The 23,167-nt window shown below is 45.9% G+C and overlaps 3 protein-coding genes across 6 annotated transcripts; 1 reads left to right on the top strand and 2 right to left on the bottom strand.

Annotated features, from left to right (window-relative positions):
• The first annotated feature begins 397 nt into the window (after positions 1 to 397).
• Positions 398 to 5,205, top strand: lta4h (leukotriene A4 hydrolase). The gene is made up of 18 exons (XM_077500311.1): positions 398 to 643; positions 1,343 to 1,473; positions 1,540 to 1,660; positions 1,805 to 1,873; positions 1,975 to 2,079; positions 2,802 to 2,854; positions 2,926 to 2,998; positions 3,064 to 3,204; positions 3,292 to 3,315; positions 3,386 to 3,456; positions 3,523 to 3,779; positions 3,854 to 3,957; positions 4,029 to 4,099; positions 4,176 to 4,230; positions 4,300 to 4,395; positions 4,704 to 4,786; positions 4,855 to 4,959; positions 5,033 to 5,205. Exons 1-18 carry the CDS (start codon positions 494 to 496, stop codon positions 5,157 to 5,159), a joined length of 1,836 nt encoding a protein of 611 aa, XP_077356437.1. The 5' UTR covers positions 398 to 493; the 3' UTR covers positions 5,160 to 5,205.
• Positions 2,607 to 16,878, bottom strand: LOC144003761 (protein-methionine sulfoxide oxidase mical3b-like). Of its 3 annotated transcripts, XM_077500309.1 has the most exons (31): positions 16,751 to 16,878; positions 16,260 to 16,539; positions 15,264 to 15,471; positions 15,075 to 15,191; positions 14,883 to 14,984; positions 14,653 to 14,808; positions 14,048 to 14,148; positions 13,326 to 13,583; positions 13,136 to 13,251; positions 12,915 to 13,038; positions 12,758 to 12,842; positions 12,527 to 12,674; positions 11,953 to 12,149; positions 11,567 to 11,667; positions 11,440 to 11,478; positions 11,242 to 11,364; positions 11,061 to 11,144; positions 10,806 to 10,965; positions 9,893 to 10,005; positions 9,670 to 9,757; positions 9,483 to 9,612; positions 9,254 to 9,411; positions 8,797 to 9,183; positions 8,474 to 8,562; positions 8,337 to 8,411; positions 8,195 to 8,245; positions 7,846 to 8,112; positions 7,482 to 7,575; positions 6,918 to 7,017; positions 6,770 to 6,843; positions 2,607 to 6,162 (listed from the first exon to the last, which is right to left on the bottom strand). In XM_077500309.1, the coding sequence occupies exons 2-31, from the start codon at positions 16,530 to 16,532 to the stop codon at positions 5,990 to 5,992; spliced, it is 4,191 nt and encodes a 1,396-aa protein (XP_077356435.1). In that variant the 5' UTR covers positions 16,533 to 16,539; positions 16,751 to 16,878; the 3' UTR covers positions 2,607 to 5,989. The 3 variants fall into 3 exon arrangements, with proteins under 3 accessions (XP_077356435.1, XP_077356434.1, XP_077356433.1); XM_077500308.1 differs by having other exon boundaries at positions 8,797 to 9,180; positions 14,883 to 15,191; XM_077500307.1 differs by having other exon boundaries at positions 14,883 to 15,191.
• On the bottom strand, positions 16,879 to 23,132 carry svopl (SVOP-like). Of its 2 annotated transcripts, XR_013279061.1 has the most exons (17): positions 22,943 to 23,132; positions 22,196 to 22,320; positions 22,034 to 22,122; positions 21,857 to 21,955; positions 21,392 to 21,463; positions 21,184 to 21,308; positions 21,036 to 21,099; positions 20,835 to 20,960; positions 20,626 to 20,754; positions 20,416 to 20,489; positions 20,144 to 20,340; positions 19,076 to 19,187; positions 18,924 to 19,005; positions 18,727 to 18,816; positions 18,540 to 18,653; positions 18,394 to 18,460; positions 16,879 to 16,958 (listed from the first exon to the last, which is right to left on the bottom strand). XR_013279061.1 is itself a non-coding variant. In XM_077500314.1 (16 exons), exons 2-16 carry the CDS (start codon positions 22,293 to 22,295, stop codon positions 18,449 to 18,451), a joined length of 1,485 nt encoding a protein of 494 aa, XP_077356440.1. In that variant the 5' UTR covers positions 22,296 to 22,320; positions 22,943 to 23,132; the 3' UTR covers positions 16,990 to 18,448. The 2 variants fall into 2 exon arrangements, 1 of the variants encoding a protein (XP_077356440.1); XM_077500314.1 differs by lacking the exon at positions 16,879 to 16,958 and having other exon boundaries at positions 16,990 to 18,460.
• Positions 23,133 to 23,167: the final 35 nt, after the last annotated feature.

Genomic DNA, 23,167 nt, shown 5'->3' on the forward strand with positions numbered 1-23,167 from the left:
TCTGGGCTTTTCGCCACAACGTGTCACCCCCACACACACACACACACACACACACCACCACCACCACCAATTTAGTCCAGTTGTGTCCAAACGCGGTCCTCGAGAGCCGGAGTCCTGCAGGTTTTATATGTTTGGAGTTTGGACTCCTCTCACCACCGATGTAGTCTATCTTCTACAACAGTAACTGCCCACATGTCAATGGAGAGAAATTTATGTCTTTATTTTCAATCCTCGTTCGCATGCAAACTCAACACTGTTAGTGTCTGTTACACAAAAATAGTGCAGTAACGTTTTAATTTTCACCAAAGTGCACGCAATGTCATTTTGTTTAAAATACTTTTTTTTTTTTTTGCAGCTATATTGTCGTATTTTATTTTGAAAAGTCGCCCGGCGGATGTAGTCGCTATGTGTTCCGCCCTATAAGACCGGTGGTTCTGCTCCGAGTGTGTCCACTTTCCGCTACAGAAGGTGGGCAAAGTAGTATCCATCCAGCATGTCTGCAGATCCGTCCTCGTTCGCGTCCGCAGCCAAGTGCGTGAGCCGCCACCTCAACTTGAGCTTGCATGTCGACTTCGACACTCGCGTGATCCGAGGGAAGGTGGCTCTGACGGTGGAGGTCCTGGAGGAGCGCTTCTCGTCTCTGGTAACGTAACGTCACGCCACTTGAGCCCCCCACGGAAAACGGCTGGTGGTGTTAGCCTCCTCTTGGCTAGCTACGACACTAGTTATTATTAATGCGAGATAAGAGCCTGAACTTTGTCTGTCAGGCTGACTTGGATTTTCGCGCAAGGTCATTTGGGAGAAACTTGAGTGGTCTCAAGCTTCAAAAGAGAAATTTTAAATGTTCTTCACACTTAATTATATCGTATTTCATAAACTGTTCAATGTATTTAATTTTTTTACGTTACTGTTTTCATTTACGCTATTCAAATCATGTAATAAAGTAGGCTACAATGTAAAAATGTTTCAAACGTGAGGAAAAGCGGTTCGGATAAGGATGGATGGATATAGTGTATAATGTATATATTACATAAGTATTTTTTTTTCACGCATTTATAATAAACTGACAATCTAATTTGCCTTTTTAAATGTGTCTTTCCTTTATTTACAATACTTAAATCAGTCAATGATTACATGACAGTAATTGATTTAAAAAGGTACATTTTAAAAGATGTGTGCTGTAGTTTGCCCCCATTTTAAGCCGTGATTGAATGAATGAATAACTTTTTTTTTTTTTTTTTTTTTTTTTTTTTTTAATGCAAGGAGTCACTAAAGTGAAAAATTATCAGGTGCTTTGACAATGCAGCAGTCTTTTTTTTCTTTTTTTTAAAATCTGCTGCAGACTTTGGACACCAGAGACCTGACGATCATCTCCGTCAGCGCCAACGGGCAGGCGGCCCGCTTTACTATGGGCCCTAAACACACCTTCAAGGGGACGCCGCTGGAGATCACGCTGCCCTTTGACCTTTCCAGGTGAGCCCTCCCATCCATCGGCTGAATCGATCGTATGGCGACTGCTGACCGTGTTCAACTGGCCAGAGGGCAGCACGTGATCGTGGAGGTCACTTACGAGACGTCGCCCGCTGCGCCCGCGCTGCAGTGGCTCACGCCCCAACAGACGGCGGGAAAGAAACATCCGTACCTCTTCAGTCAGTGCCAGGTGAGCCGCGGGCCGTTAACTGTTGCTCCATCGTGCTGGCTGCTTGCTTCACTTGACTGTCGCCATCTCCTCTTGCGACTTAACCGCCGTATCGCCTCTTCCTTTGTGGACAAATGTCATCACGTTTTTGTCGCCATTTTCCAGGCTCATCACTGTAGGAGTATGCTGCCTTGTCAGGACAGTCCGGCCATCAAACACACGTACTACGCTCAGGTCAGCATGCATAAACACAGACTGAGAACAAACAGAGCAGATTCAGAGAGAGAGAGAGAGACATGCAGTGGTGATCGTGTGTGTATGTGTGTCCCTGGAAGGTTTCTGTCCCCAAAGACTTGGTGGCAGCCATGAGTGCACTGCGAGACGGTCAGGACGTGGACCCTCAGGACGGCAATCGCATCATCTACCGCTTCAGACAGAATGTACGCCAACAAGTCCACAACATTATTATTATTATTATTGTTATTCTGATCTACCACTTCAGACAGAAGGAAAGATGACATCACTCAATATTATTACAGAGGTGCCTTGACAATTTAGTAAAATGTCCGATTAAAAAAATGCAAACAGGTGTGTTAATTAATAACAATAGTACATAAAAACAAATAAGTAGACAGTTTGTGCGCCATGATTACTTCCCTCCTTCTGGCCACCAGGTGGTAGCATTAAATAGAAACAGACATGCAGTTATACGTAAGAACATAACTTCTCAGTTGAGTCATTCTTCACAGAGGATAAAGAATGTATGCCTAAAGGTTTTGTCGTGTTTGAGTTACTACTCATTCAAATAAGCCTTCTAAATCCTGATGCTATTCCTCAGCCCATCTATGGCGTGTTGCATCGCGTTTTAGCTTTTGGCTAGCAACCAGGCCAAAGGAATCAGTTAGGATGTTTGTTAGTTTCACCCTTTCATCTAGGATCAATCAGCTTGAAGACTTTTTTTTGGGGGGGAAAGAATTAATCATTCAATAGCTGCCAAGCTGAGCTTATTGTCATCTGAGTTAGGTTTGACTTACAAATTTCTGCTCACAAGTCAAAACAAAAAAAAGTGGCCGAGTGACAGCTCCTATCTCAATAAAGTTCTAAGTGAATACACCACTGTATTATTATGATGTGATTGTCGCGCTTTTCTCTGTGCGTGCAGGTGGCCATGCCATCTTACCTGATTGCCTTGGTGGTGGGCGCTTTGGAGAGCAGGTATGTTGTAATCCTGGTCCTGGTGCCGGTCCGGGCTCACCCTCAGCAGACTTGTGACTTGCTTCTTTCAGGCAGATCGGGCCCCGGTCCAAAGTCTGGTCTGAGGCGGAGTATGTGGACCGAGCAGCGTTTGAGTTCTCGGAGGTGCGTTATCGACACGGCACTCACACGCAAGTCACGGCACCGCTAAGTGTTTTTGTGCTCATCAGACGGAGGCCATGTTGAAGACTGCAGAAGACCTGGCTGGGCCATACGTTTGGGGGCACTATGACATTTTGGTCCTGCCGCCATCTTTTCCCTATGGCGGCATGGAAAATCCCTGCCTCACCTTCGCCACGCCCACACTGCTAGTGAGCATGCGCACACCCACGCACACTTCGTGTTTTTCTTTTTTCTTTTTTTCTTTTAAATGTTGACATTCTGCCTTGCGCCCTCAGGCTGGAGACAAGTCTCTGTCCAACGTAAGTCCGTCACGTCTCATCAAGCCCTTGTTACCGTGCAAACATGTCGACGTCATCCTCTTCCTGTCAGGTGATCGCTCACGAGATCTCGCACAGCTGGACGGGGAACCTGGTGACCAACAAGACCTGGGAGCACTTTTGGTAACTCACTCTCGCGCTCATTTCGACGTCGCTCACCTCACAGGTTTTGCGTTTGTGCACACGCAGGCTGAACGAGGGGCACACGGTGTACCTGGAGAGGATGATCGGCAGGCGTCTGGAGGGGGAACCCTTCCGCCAGTTCAAGGCAATGGGTGGCTGGAAGGACCTGCAGGACTCTGTGAACACCTTTGGAGCCAAAAACCCTCTCACCAACCTGGTCCCGAGTCTGCAGGATGTGGACCCGGATGATGCCTTCTCGTCCGTCCCGTACGAGAAAGGCTTCGCTCTTCTGTACCACCTGGAGGAACTCTTGGGGGGTCCCGGTAATTCATGCCCCACTGGTGCATATGTCCAACCCACTGTCCATCTTCTGAGTTGTCCTGTTTGTCTCATTTAGAAGTCTTCATGGGCTTCGTCAAGTCGTACATCCAGATGTTTGCCTACAGGAGCGTCACCACAGACCAGTGGAAGGACTTCCTGTTCACGTACTTCAAAGATAAAGTGAGGCATACATCAGTGGGATGGCAGGATGGGGGAAGTTTACCGTTTAAGATCCATTGTTTGTCTCTCAGGTGGATGTCCTGAACAAAGTGGACTGGAATGCGTGGATGTTCACACCTGGGATGCCGCCGGTCAAACCGCTGTGAGGCCCAATCAGGTTTTGAGGCAAGTGCTCAACACCCAACGATTGACCGACAGGTTCTTGCTTTTCCTTTCAGCTACGATACCACCCTCGCCGATGCCTGCATCGCCCTTTGCAACCGATGGGTCCAGGTGAGACTTTAGTGTCCCTTCTTCCTCCCGACAGTGTGGATCTAAACCCTGTCCTGGTTCCCTGTGCAGGCCAAAGACCAAGATCTGAGCGGCTTCAGCAGGTTGGATGTGGATAAACTGTCATCCCACCAGCTCATCGAGTTCTTGTCTCTTCTTCTCCAAGAGGTTAATTAATCTCAATCGCAATCATATTCCCAATCCGGGGTCGCTGTTTTGATGGAGGTTGTTTGGACGGGTGGCCTTCTGACTCCAACGTCCCCATTTATTTGTGATCGGGACTGGCACCGAGTCGGGCTCCAGAACAATTAAGTTCATAATTGGTGACCGAAATACACAAACTCTTCTACTGTTCATCAGGAAAATTTTCCATTTGGGCTATTCAAGTCGAGCTTTTTGAGCAAGTTTGAAACATCATGGTCATTTTAGTCAGCTTGTGCCTCAGGTCACCTCTGCTTCGGTCGTCTTCTTTTCAGGAGGCGCTTCCTTTGAGCCACGTCAAGAAGATGCAGGAGGTGTATGATCTCAATGCCTGCATGAACTCAGAGGTCCGCTTCAGGTGGGTATCATTTCCTGCCCGTCCGCCCACGGTGTGAGCCGGCGTGTGATTGGCTGCTCTGTGTCAAGGTGGCTGCGGCTGTGCGTGCGGTCCCACTGGGAGGAGGCGGTCCCCATGGCGTTCCAGATGGCGACGGAGCAGGGCAGGATGAAGTTCACGCGGCCGCTCTTTCGGTATGGGAGCGTTCGTTTCACGCGTTGGCGCGTCAGTCTGATGAGGTCAAGACATCTCGTTGTGCTCCGACAGGGAGGTCTTTAACTTTGAAAAGCACCGCGAGGAAGCCGTGCAGATGTTCCTGGCTCATCGAGGCGCCATGCACCCGGTAACCGCCGGACTGGTCGCCAAAGACCTGAAGGTGTCAGCAAACCAGTAGGACACAGACTGGCGCGGAAGGACAAATAAAATGTTTTCATGCGAAATGTGCAGCTTTCTTCATTTCCGTGAGCGAGTGCGTTCATGTTGTAACAGAAAGTTGGGCTGAAAGTTTTTGTGAGGAAAAAAGATTTGGACATCCAAGCAATAAAAAGACATTTTAATGGGCAAAATAAAAAATGGCTGCTGGTGGACTGTGATGAGCAGCTCAAGTTGGCACATTCACAACATCCATTCGTCCCTTTTCTACACCGCTACTTCCTCATTAGCATCACCGACCAGCTGAAGCCAATCCCAGCTGACTGTTGGGCGAGAGGCGGTGTCCACTCCGGACAGGTCGCCAGCCAGACAGGAAGACCGGATTTTTCCATTCAGGAACTTTGATTTCAGCTCTTTGTAACGAATTAGCTAACTGCCTGCTGTGAGATTTCCAGGGTAGGAAGTGCTTCGCACTTCTAAGGTTCGGGGTTCGAATCTGGACCTGAATGTATGAATTATATGTCAGCGGCATCAGCATTTGACTGCTTCAATTGCAGATTCTGAGGGCTGCTAAAAAACCCAAAATGGACGGCAGGCTGTGTACACCCATACTCGAAATTTTCAATGGAATGGTGTGACTGTGAATGCTTGTTTGTCTCTTGCAATTGGCAGGCGACCAGTCCCAGGTGTCGAGCTGGGATGGGCTTTTGATAAGGAAACGCGCTACAGAAAAGGGGCGGATGGTGTTTTAGAAGGACAAACGTTTGAGGTCACCTCATACATCCTGATGTTGGTTTGAAAGCAGGTCTTCGGAATGCTGTATCACTACAGTAAGACTCATCGGGTCCTGGCTCACGTCCAGTCCTGTCCAAACATGATGGCCTTGAGCTTTTGGTCTTGCTGGCAACCTTGAAGTCGCAGCTCCTCCAGCAGAGGAATTAAAGCTTTTCTGCGCTCAACCACCTCCAGCATCTCCTCCAGGATCCTGCGCTCCTTCGCCAGCTCCTCCTCACCTTTCAGGCGGTCTGTCACAAGAAAGTCAGACGCGTTTCAGTTTGACAAATTCAGCATTTGATGAGCATCGTGAGCCACAGGTGGACGCACGTGTCACTCGTCTGTCCCAATCTGCAGTTTCCACCTTTGTCAAGCTCAAGAAACGCAGATTAAAAGATAACAGTTGGTCTACCGAGTCTCCCAGACAAACTAGCGTTTGCCCAAGTACTCACACATCAAGTAAAACTGGTAAAAGTAGATGTACTGATACTCCTTTACTTGAGTAAAAGTAAAAAAAAAAAAAAAAAAAAGTACAGACTCAGAAATGCAGTTATGTACAAATATCAAAATGATGATCATTTTTTGGGGGGGCTATTGAGACCCCAAAATCTGAATCACAATCTCAACCGTGGTTTGACCTGACCTCTTTCGAGTTGCGCGTTTCTTTTTACGTCATCCACCAAGGTTTATAAAAGTGTTTAGATCAAGTAAGTAAGGAGTAAAAAGGACAGATACATGTCTTTAAATGTAAATGGGCTGCTATTTTTAGTCAAGGATTGGCGTCCTCAATTGCCTTCCCTGGACAATTCAAGGTCACACGAAGAAATGTAATTGTGTGGAACCCGTGTTCCAACTCACCGTCCAGCATCATTCTTTCTCGCAGCTCCTGTTGGAGTCCGCTCTGTTGGTCTTCCAGCTGCAGTTCTCGTGCACTGAAGCCACAAAAGGTCACAGGTGAAACATCCACTGGTCTCCTAAGTGTCGGCCGGGGTCGAGGGTCACATACAAAATGGTGAGCTCGGACTCGTATCGAACCAGGACATTTTTCTGCTGGACCAACTGGAACCAAAGTTGCATGAGGCTCGTTTTCTCATCACCGCACGCTCCTGCACGCACACACGACATCATGAGGTCATCAGACGCTCCTTTCACTTTGCTATGGGAAGGGATTATTTATGCGTCTTTTTCCCATCTGCTCCCCTTGGTGTGCTCATTGTCACCTTTGTCTGTACGTCTATACACTGTAGTAGCAGAGGGCGGATTAAGTCATGTATGTGCAAGTCATAAGTCTCCAGTTGAAATTAAAGTTTCAAGCAAGTCCCAAGTGAAAACTAAGAAAGCAAAATGAAGTCACCAATTTCAGGCCAGGTAGGTCAAGTTGTTGCTCGGGGTAAACAAGTCAGTAGTCATGTCCCAATTTGTTTTTCAGTCACAGTAACATATACTTGTTCATTAGCCATTTTGTACTTCCTCCCCGAACTTGCGTCACAAGTTACAAAATGAAGGCTTTCAGATGAAAGGGACTTGCCAAGTCAGCACTTTCAGTCGAGGTCAATTCAAGTTCAACTACCTTGTTCTCCTCTGAGACTTCTCTCCAGCGAGACTCCTCTGGCCTCCAGACATCGCTGCTCCTCCTCCACCAGCTGCAGCTGTCTCTGGATCAGCTGACACAGAAAACAACTTTATTGATCATCGTTCACGCTACGAAGTATGAGCAGTGCTAGGAATTCTTCTCATTCCCTACTCCCTAATCAGTAGATATGCATGTTTATTCCCAACAAGCAAGATGGTTCCTTAAAATATCCACTGGAAATCCGTTTGTAGTGACTTGGGAGTTGCGAGTGAGTGAATGACTGCCAACGCAGCGACTGCATTCGTAATCATTTTGCATTCCCGACTCTGGAATCCCTACAAAGGGATTTTTATGTACTAACCTGCGCTTGGTGCAGCCTCTTGAGTTCCCGCTGCTTGGCCCGTCTGCGGCTGCTCTTCTGAAGTTGACGGCGCCTCCTGGGGTGCGGACGCTCACCCCGCCGTCCCGTTTGCAAAGACGGCTCTTCCGTGTGGAACAGGCTCTCTGCCACGCTGAGGCTGGACGGCTCCTTAGGTTGGACCAGGACGCCCACCACCTCGGTGGCACAGGACGAGCGGCCGTCTGAGTCCGGAAGAGGAGCTGGCTTTGAAAATCGTTCCCGCAAAAACTGCCAAGGAGATTTTGTGAGCTTTGGTAAATGACGACAACGCTCGCTCGGTCGGTCTCCCGGTGGCCACGCGTGCTTCTACCTTGATGGGAAACGCTCGCTTGAAGGCCAGTGCATGAGGAACGTACGCAGGCTGAGAAAAATGAAAGACATCAACAACTGAGAAACATGAAGGCGGTTTCAAGACATCAGGAACATGTGCGAGCGAATCAAGCAAAGCATACCTGCACCGCTGCGTCCGGCTCTTTGACCGAAAGTCTCTCTAACTGAGCCGTGATGTCGATGGTTTCCAAACGCAGCTACAAACACCAAAGCACACGTTTCATCGTTGAACCTCGAAACTTTTTTTTAGGACTCTTACGTTGTTTCTGGGTTCCAGTGAGCATCTGTGCTGTGCAGTTGACCAGCTCGCGTCACGTTCGTCTGTCACCCGGATACCACCGGGTGGCTCTGCTCGGGAAAAACAAAGAGGATCGTCGACTACAACTGTGACATCACAGCAGTGACGTGTCAACTGCAAGCATGACATCATGGCGCCGACATCATCGTCAATTACAAGAATGATGACTAAGCCAATGACATCATCGTGCTGGCATCAACTGCAACCATGATGACAGTGCTGGCATCATTTTCAACGTGTGACACAACCGTGACATCATATAGGTGTGAGTGATGACATCATACCTTGTCGGTCAACATCTTTCCTCTTGTCCTTGTTCCTGGAAAACACCGCCTTCCACAGAGCCTTGGCCCCGCCTCCTTCCGCTTGAGAGAAGGGCGGAGTTTTGAGATGTTGGCGATGCCCCCTGAGGTCTTCTGGCCCCACCCCCTCAACATATTCCTCTTGCAGTGGGAGGAGCTTCTTTAGAGAGAGGTCGTCCAAAGATGGCCAAGCTCCTCCCATCGAAGACGTTCCCTTGATGATGACCGGCTCGGTGGGCGAAGCTTCTTTCTCAAAACAGGAGGGGGAACAGAGAGTGGAAGTGGAGTCGACCTTGGTGATGAAAGAGGCGGTGGAGGGAGTTTCGGGGAGGGGCGGAGTCTCAGACGATGCAACGTCACTCGTGTCTGCTGAGAGCAGCCATTTCTTGAAGAATAATTGATGACAACCCAATGGCGGAGCAAACATTTGAGCACTGACCGTCACTGGATTCTTCCTCACTGACTGCCTCGTCTTCCTCTTCATCATCCTCCTCTACCTCACAGCCAATCAGCTGCAGGTGGTGCTGTAGCTCCTCCTTCCATGCCGCTTTCGACGTCTGCAAGGCCAAAGTCTGCGCCTCCGCCTCAGACTCAGAACTGAACACCGCGTGTGTGATTTAAAGTTCATTGCAGACATTTTTTTTCAAAGAGATAAAGTGATTGGTCACCTAGAAGTCTGCTCGTCTTCGTCTATGCTCAGGTTGAAACACGTCAAGATCTCTTCAGAGATCTCCTGTGCCTCCGCTTGGCCTGCTTTGTCGTTCTCCAACTCGATTCGCTCCCGTGTCACTGACAAAGCTGTACACACACGGGTTTTTGCAAGGTGTGTTGGAGCATCATGTGACATCATCTCACCTGACAAACGACGGTGACTCTCCGTTGCCATGGAGACCTGAGAGTCTGCCATGGAGACTTGAGAGTCTGCAGATGACAGCAGTGACGTCTGCAAAGACCACAGGCAAACATCATCATCATCATCATCATTATAGAGACATCCCTTGTTGCTGGGAAACTAAACTTCATAGTGTTGTCCAAATTTTCATGCTATCAGTCAAGGCACCACTCAACACGCGCTTACACAAGATGTCCGCTGAGCCGTCACTCGGTCACATAACATCATTTGGTTCATCTTCCCTGCAGATGGACTGGGACATGCGGACGACTCGCAGTGATGCGGACACGAAAACGTCCCTGAGGGATGAAAGAAAACGAAAACCTATCGGCCAATCAGGATCTTTGCAGCATTTGTTGGAAGCTATCAAAGAGGTCACGTGATTGGCTGACTCATCCGTTATTATGATTGGCTGAGTGGAGGGGTACACCTTAGTTTGATGATCGTCAGCCAATCGTAGGACACAGAGTAACTAAAAAAGGTTCGCATTTAGATGAAGGTCGTTTAGTTGGTAGTTTTAAAAGAAAATCTTTTGCCCATTTTGACAGTTTTAAGACAAAATTATTCAACTTTAGATTGTTTTTAAAACCATTTTTCCTACCATGTTTGAGGTATATCTGTCTGTTTAGTTACATTTAAGTATCTGCTTGAAATTTTGTTTTTTAAATGCTTACAAAACTTTGTACTGTTTACATTTGTTAGTATGTATCGATTTTATTGGATGTTGCACTACAATGATTTTTTTTTGTACATTGCTGTTACAGTTTTTAGAAGCAAAAAAATGAACCAGATGACAATGTTACAGTATAATGCATAGTAGTACACTGGTTTATTTTGTTACTTTTAGTAAACCTCAATTTTCAGATTGATCTTTAGGAATGTCGAGTAAATCAAGCGCAGCCCAATGCGCTCTTGTAGCTGAATTGAAAAACTTGCATGGCAAGAAGATATTGTCAGGCTGACAAATCAATATAAACACAACATACAATCAGTTTCTTGCATGTGCATGAATGTTCAACAACATGCACAAAGAGAGCCCCAAAATCTTATTTTGCTTGGCGAACCGTGGAGTCGTGGGCAGCGCATGGTGCGCACTCACCAGTGGCAGCGTGGAATCGGTAGGCCGCAATTCTGAGCGTGCTGCCACACATGTGGCACGCAAAGCAGCTGCGGTGAAAGAAAAGACCTTCTGCACTCAGTCGCTCCATCACGTAAACTTTTTCGTGGCAGAAGAAACACACATCGCTGACGCACGCCGCCTGGAAACACATAGGCGCACACACAATCCTCATGTTGAGCATCGACGGAGGCCGGCTTCATTTTCCGTAACTCTGCGAGGAGATCGACGTCCTACCGGATCGTCGCGGTCGGCCACAAGCTGAGAGTCGACTTCCTGGTTGAAGCAAATGTTCAGCGGCTGGGCCGGCGTCCGCTTGCTCTGACGTCAAAATGAATGTTAAAAAAAAACATGACAAACACTCACATACACAAACACGGAAAGATACGCAAGGTGACACACACAAACAATAACATACCAACGTGACGTCAGAAGAGGAAGAAGAGTTGTGTATCAGTTTGGCCTGCAGCAGGTTAGCCATCAAACGCACTCGCGAGCCGGGAGCCTTCGTGATGGCATCATCACGCACCTGGTCACGAGACTGAACATGAAAAAAAATAAGTCTCTTGTTTACATCATGTGACTTCACACGTAGCTCGAATCATCAAAATGTCACCTGCTCTTGATGCTGTCCACTCCTCGTCCTGATATTCTCCTGCAGAAAAAAACACACCAACGCTTGAAGACATCGCTGCCAGAAGCTCATCCGGAGATCAAAAATTAAAAAGACAACATCGAAATACCTTTGACCTTTGTTGACATGACAGGTTGAGTCCAAGTCTGCTGAGGAGGGAGGCCGGGGTCACCAGGGCCGCTCTGACCTCTGAACTCTGGGACAGCAATTCTGAAGGCAACACACAAGCACACTGGCCAACCATCTGCAGAGGTGGGAAACATTCAAGTACAAATACTTCCTTGCAGCCTTTTCCGATATCTGAACACGACTTGTCTTTTTCTGATCACGTTTGACTTTCACTTGCTACATATGAACACCTGAAATTTCTACTGCTGACTTGATTGACATCTTGCATAATTTACTGTAAGGTGCAAAAAAAAAAAAAAGAGCGACAGCAGTACATTTCAGACTTGCTACCTCTTTTTTTTAAATTTTTTTTTAAATTTGTCTTACCCGAAGAGGGCGGGGCATCTCGGAGCAGCTGGTAAAGCTGGCTGAGGTACATGACCATGGACAGCGCGTCAGGTTCTCCCGCGGACGTCATCTCTTCCGCCGTCATCAGCGGGGAAATTCCCAATTCTCGCTCACACACGTCAAACGCCAAGCGAACGTTTTCTTCCTCCGCCGCCGGGTTCAGCGAGTCAAAGTCTCTGTGGACACACAACGGCAAATGCTTATGCAAGATCGCAGGTCATCGTTTCTCTATTTTTTTTCCCCCCATTGTTTATGAGTAAGCAAACTTGGAAGTCCAAATTTAGAGTTGCCCACCTACAGTATAGTACCACGTGCCACAACATGCCAGGCAGCACTGAACTCTAATGAGAGACATGCTGTAGAACAACCAGTAAAAAGAAGAGGCAGAGAAGGTCCTCAACTAAATTCCAGTGTTTTTTTTGTTTTTTTTTGTTCCCACGTTGTAGAGAGAAGAAAAGCCTGTGTGCTGTTTGTACGTGTTGCTGCTTCCAGTGTGTTCAAGTAGCAGTAGTTTGGTTTCAATTTATGATAACATCTGTGCTAATTTCCTTACATAAGTTTGGGTCTGTAGCGGTGAAGCAGGGCGCACAGCGCCAAGCCGCTCTTCCACGACGTTGTCAGGTCGCCGACGGCGACGCCGGGGTAACCTCCAGTTTGCTCCCGACACCACGCCAGAAGCTGATTGGACTCGGACAGCGATTCTTATTGGAGCCACAGCGCAACAGTCAGACCAATCCACTTCAGGAGAACAAAAGGTAAATCATGATAAGACTGGTCAGCCCACCTGGACTCCATGGCGACGCTTCAATGATGTCACCAATTTCTGGATCTTGTCCTGCCTTCTCTCCCGTGTCAACCAAGTGACTCACCTGGACAGGAAGCAGCTAACATCAACCCTTTCACACAACTTTATTTATGTATTTATGTATTTATTGAAGTACTTGATCAGGTGTGACGCTCAGACAGATGTTGATGTATCGACTGGATGGGTCCAAAGAGTACAAAGAAAAGTTCTTCTGCATGTTTTCTGGTGTGGTTTGAGCCAACAAACGGTACACGCTCTCTCTGGACACAGACGAACGGATGAACAAACGCGTGGTCACACCAAGAAAGATAGACAGACGGACAGCTGGTCAGACAGACAGACAGACAGACAGGACACCTCTCAGCGAGGAGGTCCAGAAGAAAATCTCCTTGGCACCATCGACAAATCATCCAAGACGCATCGAGTGCGGCCAGGAAGCCGCGAGCGACACCGGTTCCCATTGGCCAAAAGGGCTGAAGACAGACAGACAGACAGGTCATCACCTGACCCCCACAGGTGAGGAGCCCACTCGGCGTGCTTGGCTGACCTCCAGCAAGCTGTCCCCCACCAGCGTCACCAGCAGCTGGTGTCCTCGGCGCCTCCAGACCATGGCGGCGTTCTCCGATGCGTACATGGACGTGAAGTCGAACATGGCCACGTCCGGGCGGCCGTAGTGGTTGATGGCGAAGTCCAGAGATGGAAGCTGCCGATTGGTGGAGAAGTCGGCGGCTGTGCGGGCAAAGGCCTGCAAAGCCTTCTGGTCCACGTTATCCCGAGAGAGAAGCAGCTCCGTGTCTGCAAAATCCTGCCAGGTAAAAGACATTTTTTTAATTATTAAAGGGTCCACATCATGCTATACTGTAATCCCTCCAAATTAACTATAGGTATCTAAATGATTAGCATAATTTCTTGTGAAATATGAGTTATTTTGGTGGTTATTTTTCTAAACCAGAAGCAAGATGCCATTGAGGAAAAAGCATTTTAACATGGCTAAGCTCAAAAAGTTGATTTTTCATAATTAGACCCGTTAAAATAATAAGAATAAAAAAAACTAACACATTTTAAAAAAGTGCAAAGCTACAGATAAACCAAATGTACTTTTAGGGTTAATGAAAGGATCATTGCAATAAAATTCTGCCCAGAACCTAAAAGGTTAGCAAAGCCCCGATTTAGAGGGTAGACTTTTTAGCAAGAACAAGCGAAATTGTAAAATACTCATTTCAGCCTGGGACAAAAACAGACAACGACAACAATGACGAAGAAATACACCTGTAAAATGACTCCTTTGTTCAGCAGACTGTGTTTCTTGGCCGTCATGACAAAGTAGTGCGTGTCATCTTTGTAATACACCAAATTCTCCAGTTCAATGCCTGAAACATCCAAACATGCGGACATTCTTGAAACAGTCAAACAGTCCAACTCATCATAACAGCGACGATGATAAATAATAATCAAACTGAGGATTGACATGGCACTGTTCAAGGGAGCCAAGGACGCTTCCTGCCTGAATTCTAACGTAAATTATTCACGCCAGGATTTTAAGGCCTTTTCACAAATTGCCGTCGGCCAACACATTCATTATGTATCAATAAAACAACTGGTAAAAACATAATTTGGTTGGTAATTGAAAGAAGTTCATTCCGATGACACATATGATTGAGAAATTGGATAATAATAAAAAAAATAATCCTAAATGCAGACCTTTGCAACACAAGACAAATGATGTAGCTTGTGTCTGGCTGGTCCTTCTACCAAAATCAGGCTTACACTTTGAGGCTCCTTTTAATGTGTCAAAAAAGCAGCAGCTTTCCAAACTTTCCCTTGACTCACTTACCAACAACTGAAACCCACAGAACATTTAATGGAGTTCTTACCAGTTTCCTGTCGAAGGTCCTGGAAGAACTTCTGGTTGAAGATGGACGCCACGCCGCTGATCTCCTGCACTTTGGCCTCGGCGCGAGTGTTTCGGTTTTTGAAATTGGCAGTAATGGCGATGGCTAGCTTCCCGCGGAACTCTTTACGCCGAAAACCTGTGGAGACATGTCGACACTTCAAAGGCAATATTTGGACAGCACTGGTCATTGTGTTATCATCATCAACGCACCAGGCAAGGTGTTCCTGTGACCATCTGCTCCCACGATGACGTCAAACTGCAGCTGATTGACAACATGGGACTTTGGCCACGCCTCCATTGTCCAGCCCACCTCTGGACAGACATGGGACAGGAAGACAGATAGAGCCAAATCGACAGACTTGGAGACCAACAGGAAGCTAACTAGATGCGCGTTTGTCCCACTGCGTAGTTGTTGGTCATGAGGCGGCTCCACCACACGCTTAAACTCCACGTTGACGTGAACTTCGACCCCGAGCAACAGCGCCACCTTGAGCAGAACCAGCTGAAGTTGACGAATACCTGCGGACGGCAAACAGCTAACGGCAAAGCGCGGCCACCGGGGGGGCGCTGACAAAAAGGCGGCATGCTCACTTATATGGTCTATGGAGCCAGCGCAGAACTTTCCGTAGAACTTCTTTGCGCCGAGTCCGCGGAGGTCGTGGATGGTGAAGGGCCAGAGGTGGAGGACGTTGTTCCTGGAAAAGGCATCCCTCTTCTCCAGGACCACCACACGAGCGCCCAGGAAGCTCAATTCCACCGCCGTCCGCAGGCCGCAAGGCCCCGCCCCGATCACGGCGCACTGACCAATCACAGGACACCAAAGTCATGACATCACACGGGATAACCTACTTGAGATTTTATTGGCAATAGTGTTTTGACGATATATCGCTCTTCAGAATCAGAATAATTATTGGCCAAGTATAAAAACACACAAGGAATCTGTCTCGGGTAATATGAGCTTCGTAACAACTAAGACGAAGACGTGACACATAAGTAAAGCGAGTCGTTACGTTTTGAACTTGTGTTCTCGTTTACGGGAAGAGTTGCGGCAGACTTCAGATGAGAAAGAGAGAACGTCCCCAACTAAATGCCAGTGAGTTTATCCCATGTCACAGAAACAATATAGGGCTAAGGTGGGACGTGGGACTGATTTCGAGCACTGGAGTTTCAGGGCTCAGACCAGCCCACTTTAGTTTACGATATTTTGATGAAAATGTGCAATTTGTATCAAACTAAAGCAGCTTGCCATTCCCTCCAATGATATTTGCATTGTATTTCATCAAATATCTAATTTACAAATGAACGTGCTTACATGATTACAATCAGCGTTTATTTGAACAAGTATGAGATCATAGGTAAGTAGTTCAAATCTGCAAAAGGACAAAAAGTGACCCATAGGCAAGTATGGGAGAAGATTTGAGCCCTGATGCACATTTAACACTGCACTTCCTGTGAGCGCTCTTATTTTGAAACCCATTCACACCACTTCCGGTGCACTACTTACACTAACTTCACAATTGCCTCAAGCAACAGTAATCGAAGGAGGCTTTTGTTTGACTTTGGGCTTGTTGCATTTGTCAGACGTACCGTGGCATTGCTGCAGGCTCGGTTCTGCAGATATTCCCGCTGGGAAGCCCGGCGGTCCAGTTTGGTCCACAACGCGTTGGCCTTCCAGTAAGTGAGGCGCCGCTTGATGGTCCGGTAAAGCAGATGCTCGGTGCGGCGCCGATCCGCGTCCAGGTCCATGTTCAGGTGCTCGCACAGTTGGCGAAAGGAATGCAACGCTGCTCTGCAGGTGGCCGCTGAAACAAACTCATCAAACAACTCCTGAGCTTTTTCCGGGTGGGACTCGTTTCCCATGGCAACGCTGATGACAAGAAAGAACCATGGGAGGGGAGGACAGATGATGATGATGATGATGATGAAGTGTTTACATCAAAACATGACAGGAAGTAATAACTCCTTCCTCTTTGTGTGAAAAAAATGACATGTTTTAATCTACTTTTTTTTCTTCCAAAAAGCACCTTTCAGGAGTGACCAACGCACAAATGCAAATGTTAAGAAAGAAATGTACTCACATCTCCGCGGCTGCTTGTGAACATCTCTAAATCCACTCTTAATCACACACACACACACACAAGCATTCTGAGGTCAGTGTACAGACTGCAGTAATCTGTCTGAGTAAACGAGCTTAAGTTGAGCTCCAGGCTGTCTTCTTCTCCAGCGTCAACTTCTGCAGTAGCAGCAGCACCTCCTCAGGATGGACTCTGCTGCAGCATCTTCCAACTTGTGTGTTTAAAAAAAAAAAAACAGCATCTGAATTCATATCAAATTTATTTAAAAGGCACAGACCAATACATCATAGGCAATTCTTCATTGTAACTAACATATTTCAATATTTAGGAAAGAAACATGCAAACACACAATAACTCCAATATTTAATTCACGGCAATTTAGTTAAATCTGTATGACTCGTTTGTTTGGGGGCTGCACAAATTCACAATCTGCTCCCATTCAGACAAATTCAGACTTTATAACATGAGCTAGAGTCACTAAATTATATTTGCATTGTCATAATTGGGCACAAGTCGATTACCACTTTGTTTACTTTGTTTTGGTTTTCAATATCATTGAAGCTGTCTGTCACTGGTGACAGAATGAACTTTTCTTTTCTTTTTGAAGGAACTCCAAAGCAGCCAATGTCTTGTTGCAAAATAATTAGCTGTTTGCAGATATCACTAAACAAGCTGCCTCTTTGTAAGGGAATTATGAGTGGCCAGACACTTTCTCTTTCTGCTTGCCGGCACACAGAAAAAAGGAGGGATACGGGAGAGGAAGTCACCGTGTTAACGCCAACATACTTACACAGATTCCTTTTTGATAATGCCCATTCTTGTGCATTGTCCTAATATACACATATTAAAAAAAACAACAACAAAAAAAACCAAAAACAACACGGAGCCAGTAGGTACTAGTTAGCCCCAAGGACAACATGAGTAGCCTACACATCAGCTCTAAAAATAGTTCACCACTGATGGGACACGGTGACTACTAAGAAGAATAAAGAATGTTAATGTTTATTTATTTACTTATTTTAAATTAACATGGGACACACATATTAAATATTCTGTATTTACTTAAAAATTAAATAGATTGCGTTCAAAGGAGAAAATGCTGTTTATACAAATTTTTCAAAAAAGGTCATTTTAGAGGTGTAATTTTAGTTATGGAATACCGCAATATTTTTCTCACAGTCATCACATCAGAATCGAACCCTGGCCCTGGATTTGAACGTAAAACGGTTTGCCCATCTCCGAGCTGCAAATAAATGAGGTAGCTGAACATCTACAGACGTCGCAACACTTCGAATGACATACGTACAACTCTGCAGCAAGGCAGGCTCAATGTCTATGATTGTCTTCATTTAAGCCAGCAAATATCAGTGACGTTAGCGTTCCACATTACTAAATACAAACTCACCCATTCACGCATTTTTATTTTGGGAATATCTCCCTCGTTTTTCGGGGAAAACCCCACTTTTTTATGCGTTCTAAAATCTCACCCCCTGCTGATTTTTTTTCATGGCAATTATAGGCACACGTGTGGTTTTTTTTCTTTCTTTCTTTTTTTTTTTAACATGGGACAGGGGGGGAGTGCAAAATCTGAGCTGAAATTCCAACCCAGAACTTTTGATTGCGAGGCAGACATGCAGACCGCAGACCTCTTTATCAAACTGTCCAGTAAAGAATGACAAACTCTTTTTCCAGTGGGAATCATCAAGAGATTTGCTGGAAAACAAAACAAAGACCAGCTTGTGAGTTCATTATAATTGAGTCAAAACAAATAGGGTGCAAAGACGACACTTACCAGCAGAGCTCGACCTTTTGTTTCTATGGGCAACAAGAAGCTTCCCACAGCGCAGAGAGCACACGCGATGCTAAACGGACTCAGCGCCAGAATCACCGACTGAGACATGAGCACCTGAAGTACACGAGATCAGTGTCACACATGCAAGTTCAACCCAACTACACACAGACAAGAAAAACTCACACACCTGCGCGACGAAGGGAGCGATCATCCCTCCGATGCGACTGACGGACGTACAAAAGCCCATCCCGAGCGAACGTGATACGGTCGGATACACCTGAAAGAGGAGCAAGCGGAAGCCCAGTGAACACTTCCTTCCTGACCAATCGGCACGCCCAAACAAACATCTTGAAATTCGACTCCTGCTCAGTCGTCCGTACGTACCTCGGCGGTATAGATATAAACCACGGTGAAGTTCATGGAGACCACAGAGCGCAGCAGGAACAAAAGGAAGGTGAAGCCCAACCTGAAGGTGGCAAGAAGGGATGAAAAATGTACAAGCAGGATGAGGCGAGTCCCAGCAGGACGGTTCTTACATGGTGGTGCAGATGTTCAGCAACAGGAAGAAGATGCCTGCCGCCAACTGTAACACCATCAAACTCGTGCGCCGACCAAATATGTTGAGCAGGAAGATATTGACTGGAATGACTGGGAAGATAGATGTTAAATGGGGAGGACATAGATCAGGGATCTATAGTCTCTCTCCTGTGGATCTCTAAAAATAGAGGATTTTTTTTTTTAATGTTCATTTTTATTTTTTAGATAAAATATTCTTTTAATGAATTAATGATTTAAAAAAAACAATAAATAAATATTTAAACACATTTTAAAGTTTTAAGATGAAATGTAGATGAAAGTTTTAAAAATTGTGTAAAAATGTCCAAAGTTACTACATAATGTCCAAAAAGGAAGAGGAAAAGCAGAAAATTATCACGAAATGCCCATGTAATTGCCAAAAATGTAACAATAAAATGTCCAAAAAGAAAAGAACGTCAGAAAACTACCTTAAAATGTCTTGTGAATTGACCCCCCCCCCCAAAGTCAGAAAATAGATTAAAAAAAAAAAAAAGCGGAAAAGACAACGCTCAAAAAGTAATTATAAATTGACCAAAAATTAAAGAAGAAATTCTGAAAATTAACACTAAATGCATAGCACAAAAGGCTGAAAAAGCGTTAAAGAAAAAAAAAAAAAAAAAAAAACTTCGCCATAAAATATCTAAAAGGAAGAGCGGCAGAAAATTAACATATGTCCATTCAATCTCCAAGAATGTCAGAAATGTGACAGAAAGGCAGAAAAGTTGAAAATGTGTGAAAAATGTAGTATGACAAATTACAAATATTACTATTATTATTATTGTTAATAATCCAAAAATGGAAGACGAAAGGCAGAAGAAAATGAATTGGATGCTGCATATTTTTCTGTTCTGGTGCAGCTCTAATTAGCTCTTGGGCCCTCAGTACATTAACACTAACACACTGCTTCGGTCATCACAATGTTCAACTATTTTGTGGGTCTAGAAAATGGCTCTTTTGACAGTAAAGGATGCTGACGCCTGATATGGATGGAACTTTGAAGACACAGATGTTTAGTGTGCGGAACTCACGTGAAACCTCTCCCAGGCAGCTGATGAGGAGAGTCTGGTAGTCGCTGGTTGCGAAGGGGACGCAGTAACACTGCCTGCCCTCAAGGCGGTGCTTGACCTGATGCGCATGGTCGCCGTCCGTCACGCACAACAAGTTCTTCTCTAGAAGCTCCGAGCTGCTCAGGACCGAGCCGTAGTACGCGAAGGACGCCACGAACCTGACGGCGTGGTTGGAAACGGGACGTGAGCAAATGCTCTTCGCATTCTTTGCATGACCTTGCCATGACCCTTACCACGAGTACCAGAGGAGCAAGGACGTCGTCCTGAAGGTGGAATTGAGCAGAATCCTCCAGCTGCCTCTCTCTTTCTAAAAGAGCAAAGAAAGTGTCACACCTTCACTGTCCCACAGTCAATAATTACACTATGCATAACCAGGTGCAAACGTTTTAGTAAAAAAAAAAATAATAATAATTTAGTTGGCTTATGTGGGCCCCTAAACGCACCACAACCGAGTCCACCAGACGTCCAGGCGGCAGAGAAGCTTTGTTCATCTTGGCGATCCACTTGAGCGTGTCCATGGCGGCTGCCACGTTGCCCGCCGACACGTTGTAGCGAGCCGACTCGGGAATGAACTGCAGCAGGAAAAAAAGCATAACGTCGACTTTTGTTTTCATTTGGACGCAATGTCGTCATGTGGATGTTGAAAGTCCACCTTGAAGAGGAAGAGGAGGATGATGCTGGGTGCCACGGAGATACGGATCATCCACCTCCATCCCAGCGTGGGAACCACCAACATCCCCAGTGTGATGATCAGCATGGACCCGCACATCCAGAAAATCTGAACACACAGACATAGAGTGTCGGATCCGGTGTGGCATCAGAAAGCAAAGCGGGCCTCGTGCCAGATACTCACGGCAGCCAGAGGCAGCAGGACGGCCCGATACTTGGCTGGGATGAACTCCGTCTTCAACACGAACCTGAACAGGACACAACGCCGGCTCAATATGAGAATTCTGTTACGTTCCAGACCACCAGTGCAATAGACAAAATCTGCGTCTGACCCCTGTGAGACTCCAGCCACGCCGCATCCCACCATGCTGCGCAGGAAGATGAACCACGTGTAGGACGGCGCGAAGGAAGTGAGGAGGGAGAAGTACGCGCTCCACACGAAACCTCCGAAAACAACCTGATGACACCCACACAAAATCGTTTTCAAGTCTTCTGCTCGCACAACTTGGTTCCTGTGGACGAAGCCAAAGAATTGGAAACCTTCCAGCGGCCGTATTTGTCCGCCAAGTATCCGCTGAGGACGCCGCACACCATGAAGCCGAAAAACACCATCTGCAAAAACAAACATAGACAAATTCAAGTAAAAACGCTGACATTTGTTTGCAATTTAATTTGGAACATGTATAAACTATAAACAGTTTAACCCTTTCGGTTTGGCCTCACAGAAGCCCTTCTCTGATTGTCTGACAAGTTTCAGTGCAAAATAACCTACATGAATATTGTATAAGCTTAAATTTCAGAACGTTCTCAACCCTAAGATGTGCATCACTTGCCCTAAAAAAGCACAAATGTAAGGCGAAAACAGCAGTAATATATATTCTGTGTATTTTTTATGATGGAGGATTTGATGTGTTGGAAATGTTCCAACCAAGTTTGTTGCAGATCCCACCAAGATGGCGGGCATCTTGTCACGTTGCTACCTGGTGTGCACTGATTTCAACTCACAGTGGACACCAGCGCCACTTGCCAGTCATCCAGATGCCACTCGCAGCGAATCTCGGGAGACACCACCGCCAACAACATGATCTCCATCGCCTCCACAATCTACACACAATCCAAAGTTGTGCACGTGCTGCTGACATGTTTTGGTTGCGGCGACTGATACAGTGGAAGTCGCCTTACATTAGCGCTTCCCATGATGACAAAGAGCAAGATATGGAATCTTCCAAATCCGATGGTCTCCACCGCATCCTCCACCGTGAACGTCTGATCTGAAAACATAAAGTATACACTTTGATGCTTCGGTTGACATTCAATGGAGATGATGACAAATACTAAAGTCACCTTTGTTATCGTTTTGCTTTTCTGCATCCTGCTGCTCCGACAGTTCCAGCTCCTGCAGGTGGATGGCGCTGACTAGTTCAGTCTTGATGCTTTCAGTCATTTTGGACGAGTACAGCAAGAGAAGGCTAAAAAAAATAAAAATAAAATAAATACTTAAAAAAAACAATGAAACAGTTGCTAAATGGCGCTACTTTGATGCGCCAACACTCACCATGAAGATATGAAAAAATTAAAAAGCACAAAAAAAACATTTTTATATATAATATTTCATAAAGATGTATGTGCATTTGTACATGTATAATACAGTTAAGGACTGAAACAAATTCTTTCGTTCACTGTGTTCTAAAACCATTCAAGTGAGACAAACATAGTGTTTGCTAAGAATAGATTACTGTTGTCTGATATGTACATGCTTCATTTGTCACTGTAACTGATTTATTTGCACCCAAACAATATTATAGTGTATTTGCGTGTGTGTGTGGCGCCCCCTGGGGGAAACTGCTCCACACTACTTGAAGTCAAATTAACACTGCTTGAAGCCAAATTAAACAGTAGTCCGAATAATAATATGCATCAGATTTATATGGCACTTTCTCTGTTGCTTGCCTGCACTCAAACCACTTACTGTAAATCAGTTTAATTAAATTTAATTAATTAATGAATTTTATAAATCTGAGGAGCGAAAGTTACACCGCGGCCGATTCCGGATTGGAAGTTTCAGGATCAACGACACCAGTGTGACGTTACCTGTTGGGTCCAATATGTGTATAAACTTCAGAAAACGGCTCTCTGTGGCCTCGCAGTCGCAGGTTGTTCCAATTCGGCTCGAATTCTTTTCTTGTTGTTGTTGTTGATGCTTTGACGCGCTCTGGTGAACGCGGAAGAAGCAGCAGCAGGTTTGCAGTCGTGGAAATGGGAGGGGGAGCACCCCGCTTGTTACAACAGGTGTACTGCTTACGGAAGCTGAGAAAG

This window comes from Festucalex cinctus, chromosome 16 (genome assembly GCF_051991245.1).
Source record: "Festucalex cinctus isolate MCC-2025b chromosome 16, RoL_Fcin_1.0, whole genome shotgun sequence".
Classification (NCBI taxonomy): domain Eukaryota; kingdom Metazoa; phylum Chordata; class Actinopteri; order Syngnathiformes; family Syngnathidae; genus Festucalex; species Festucalex cinctus.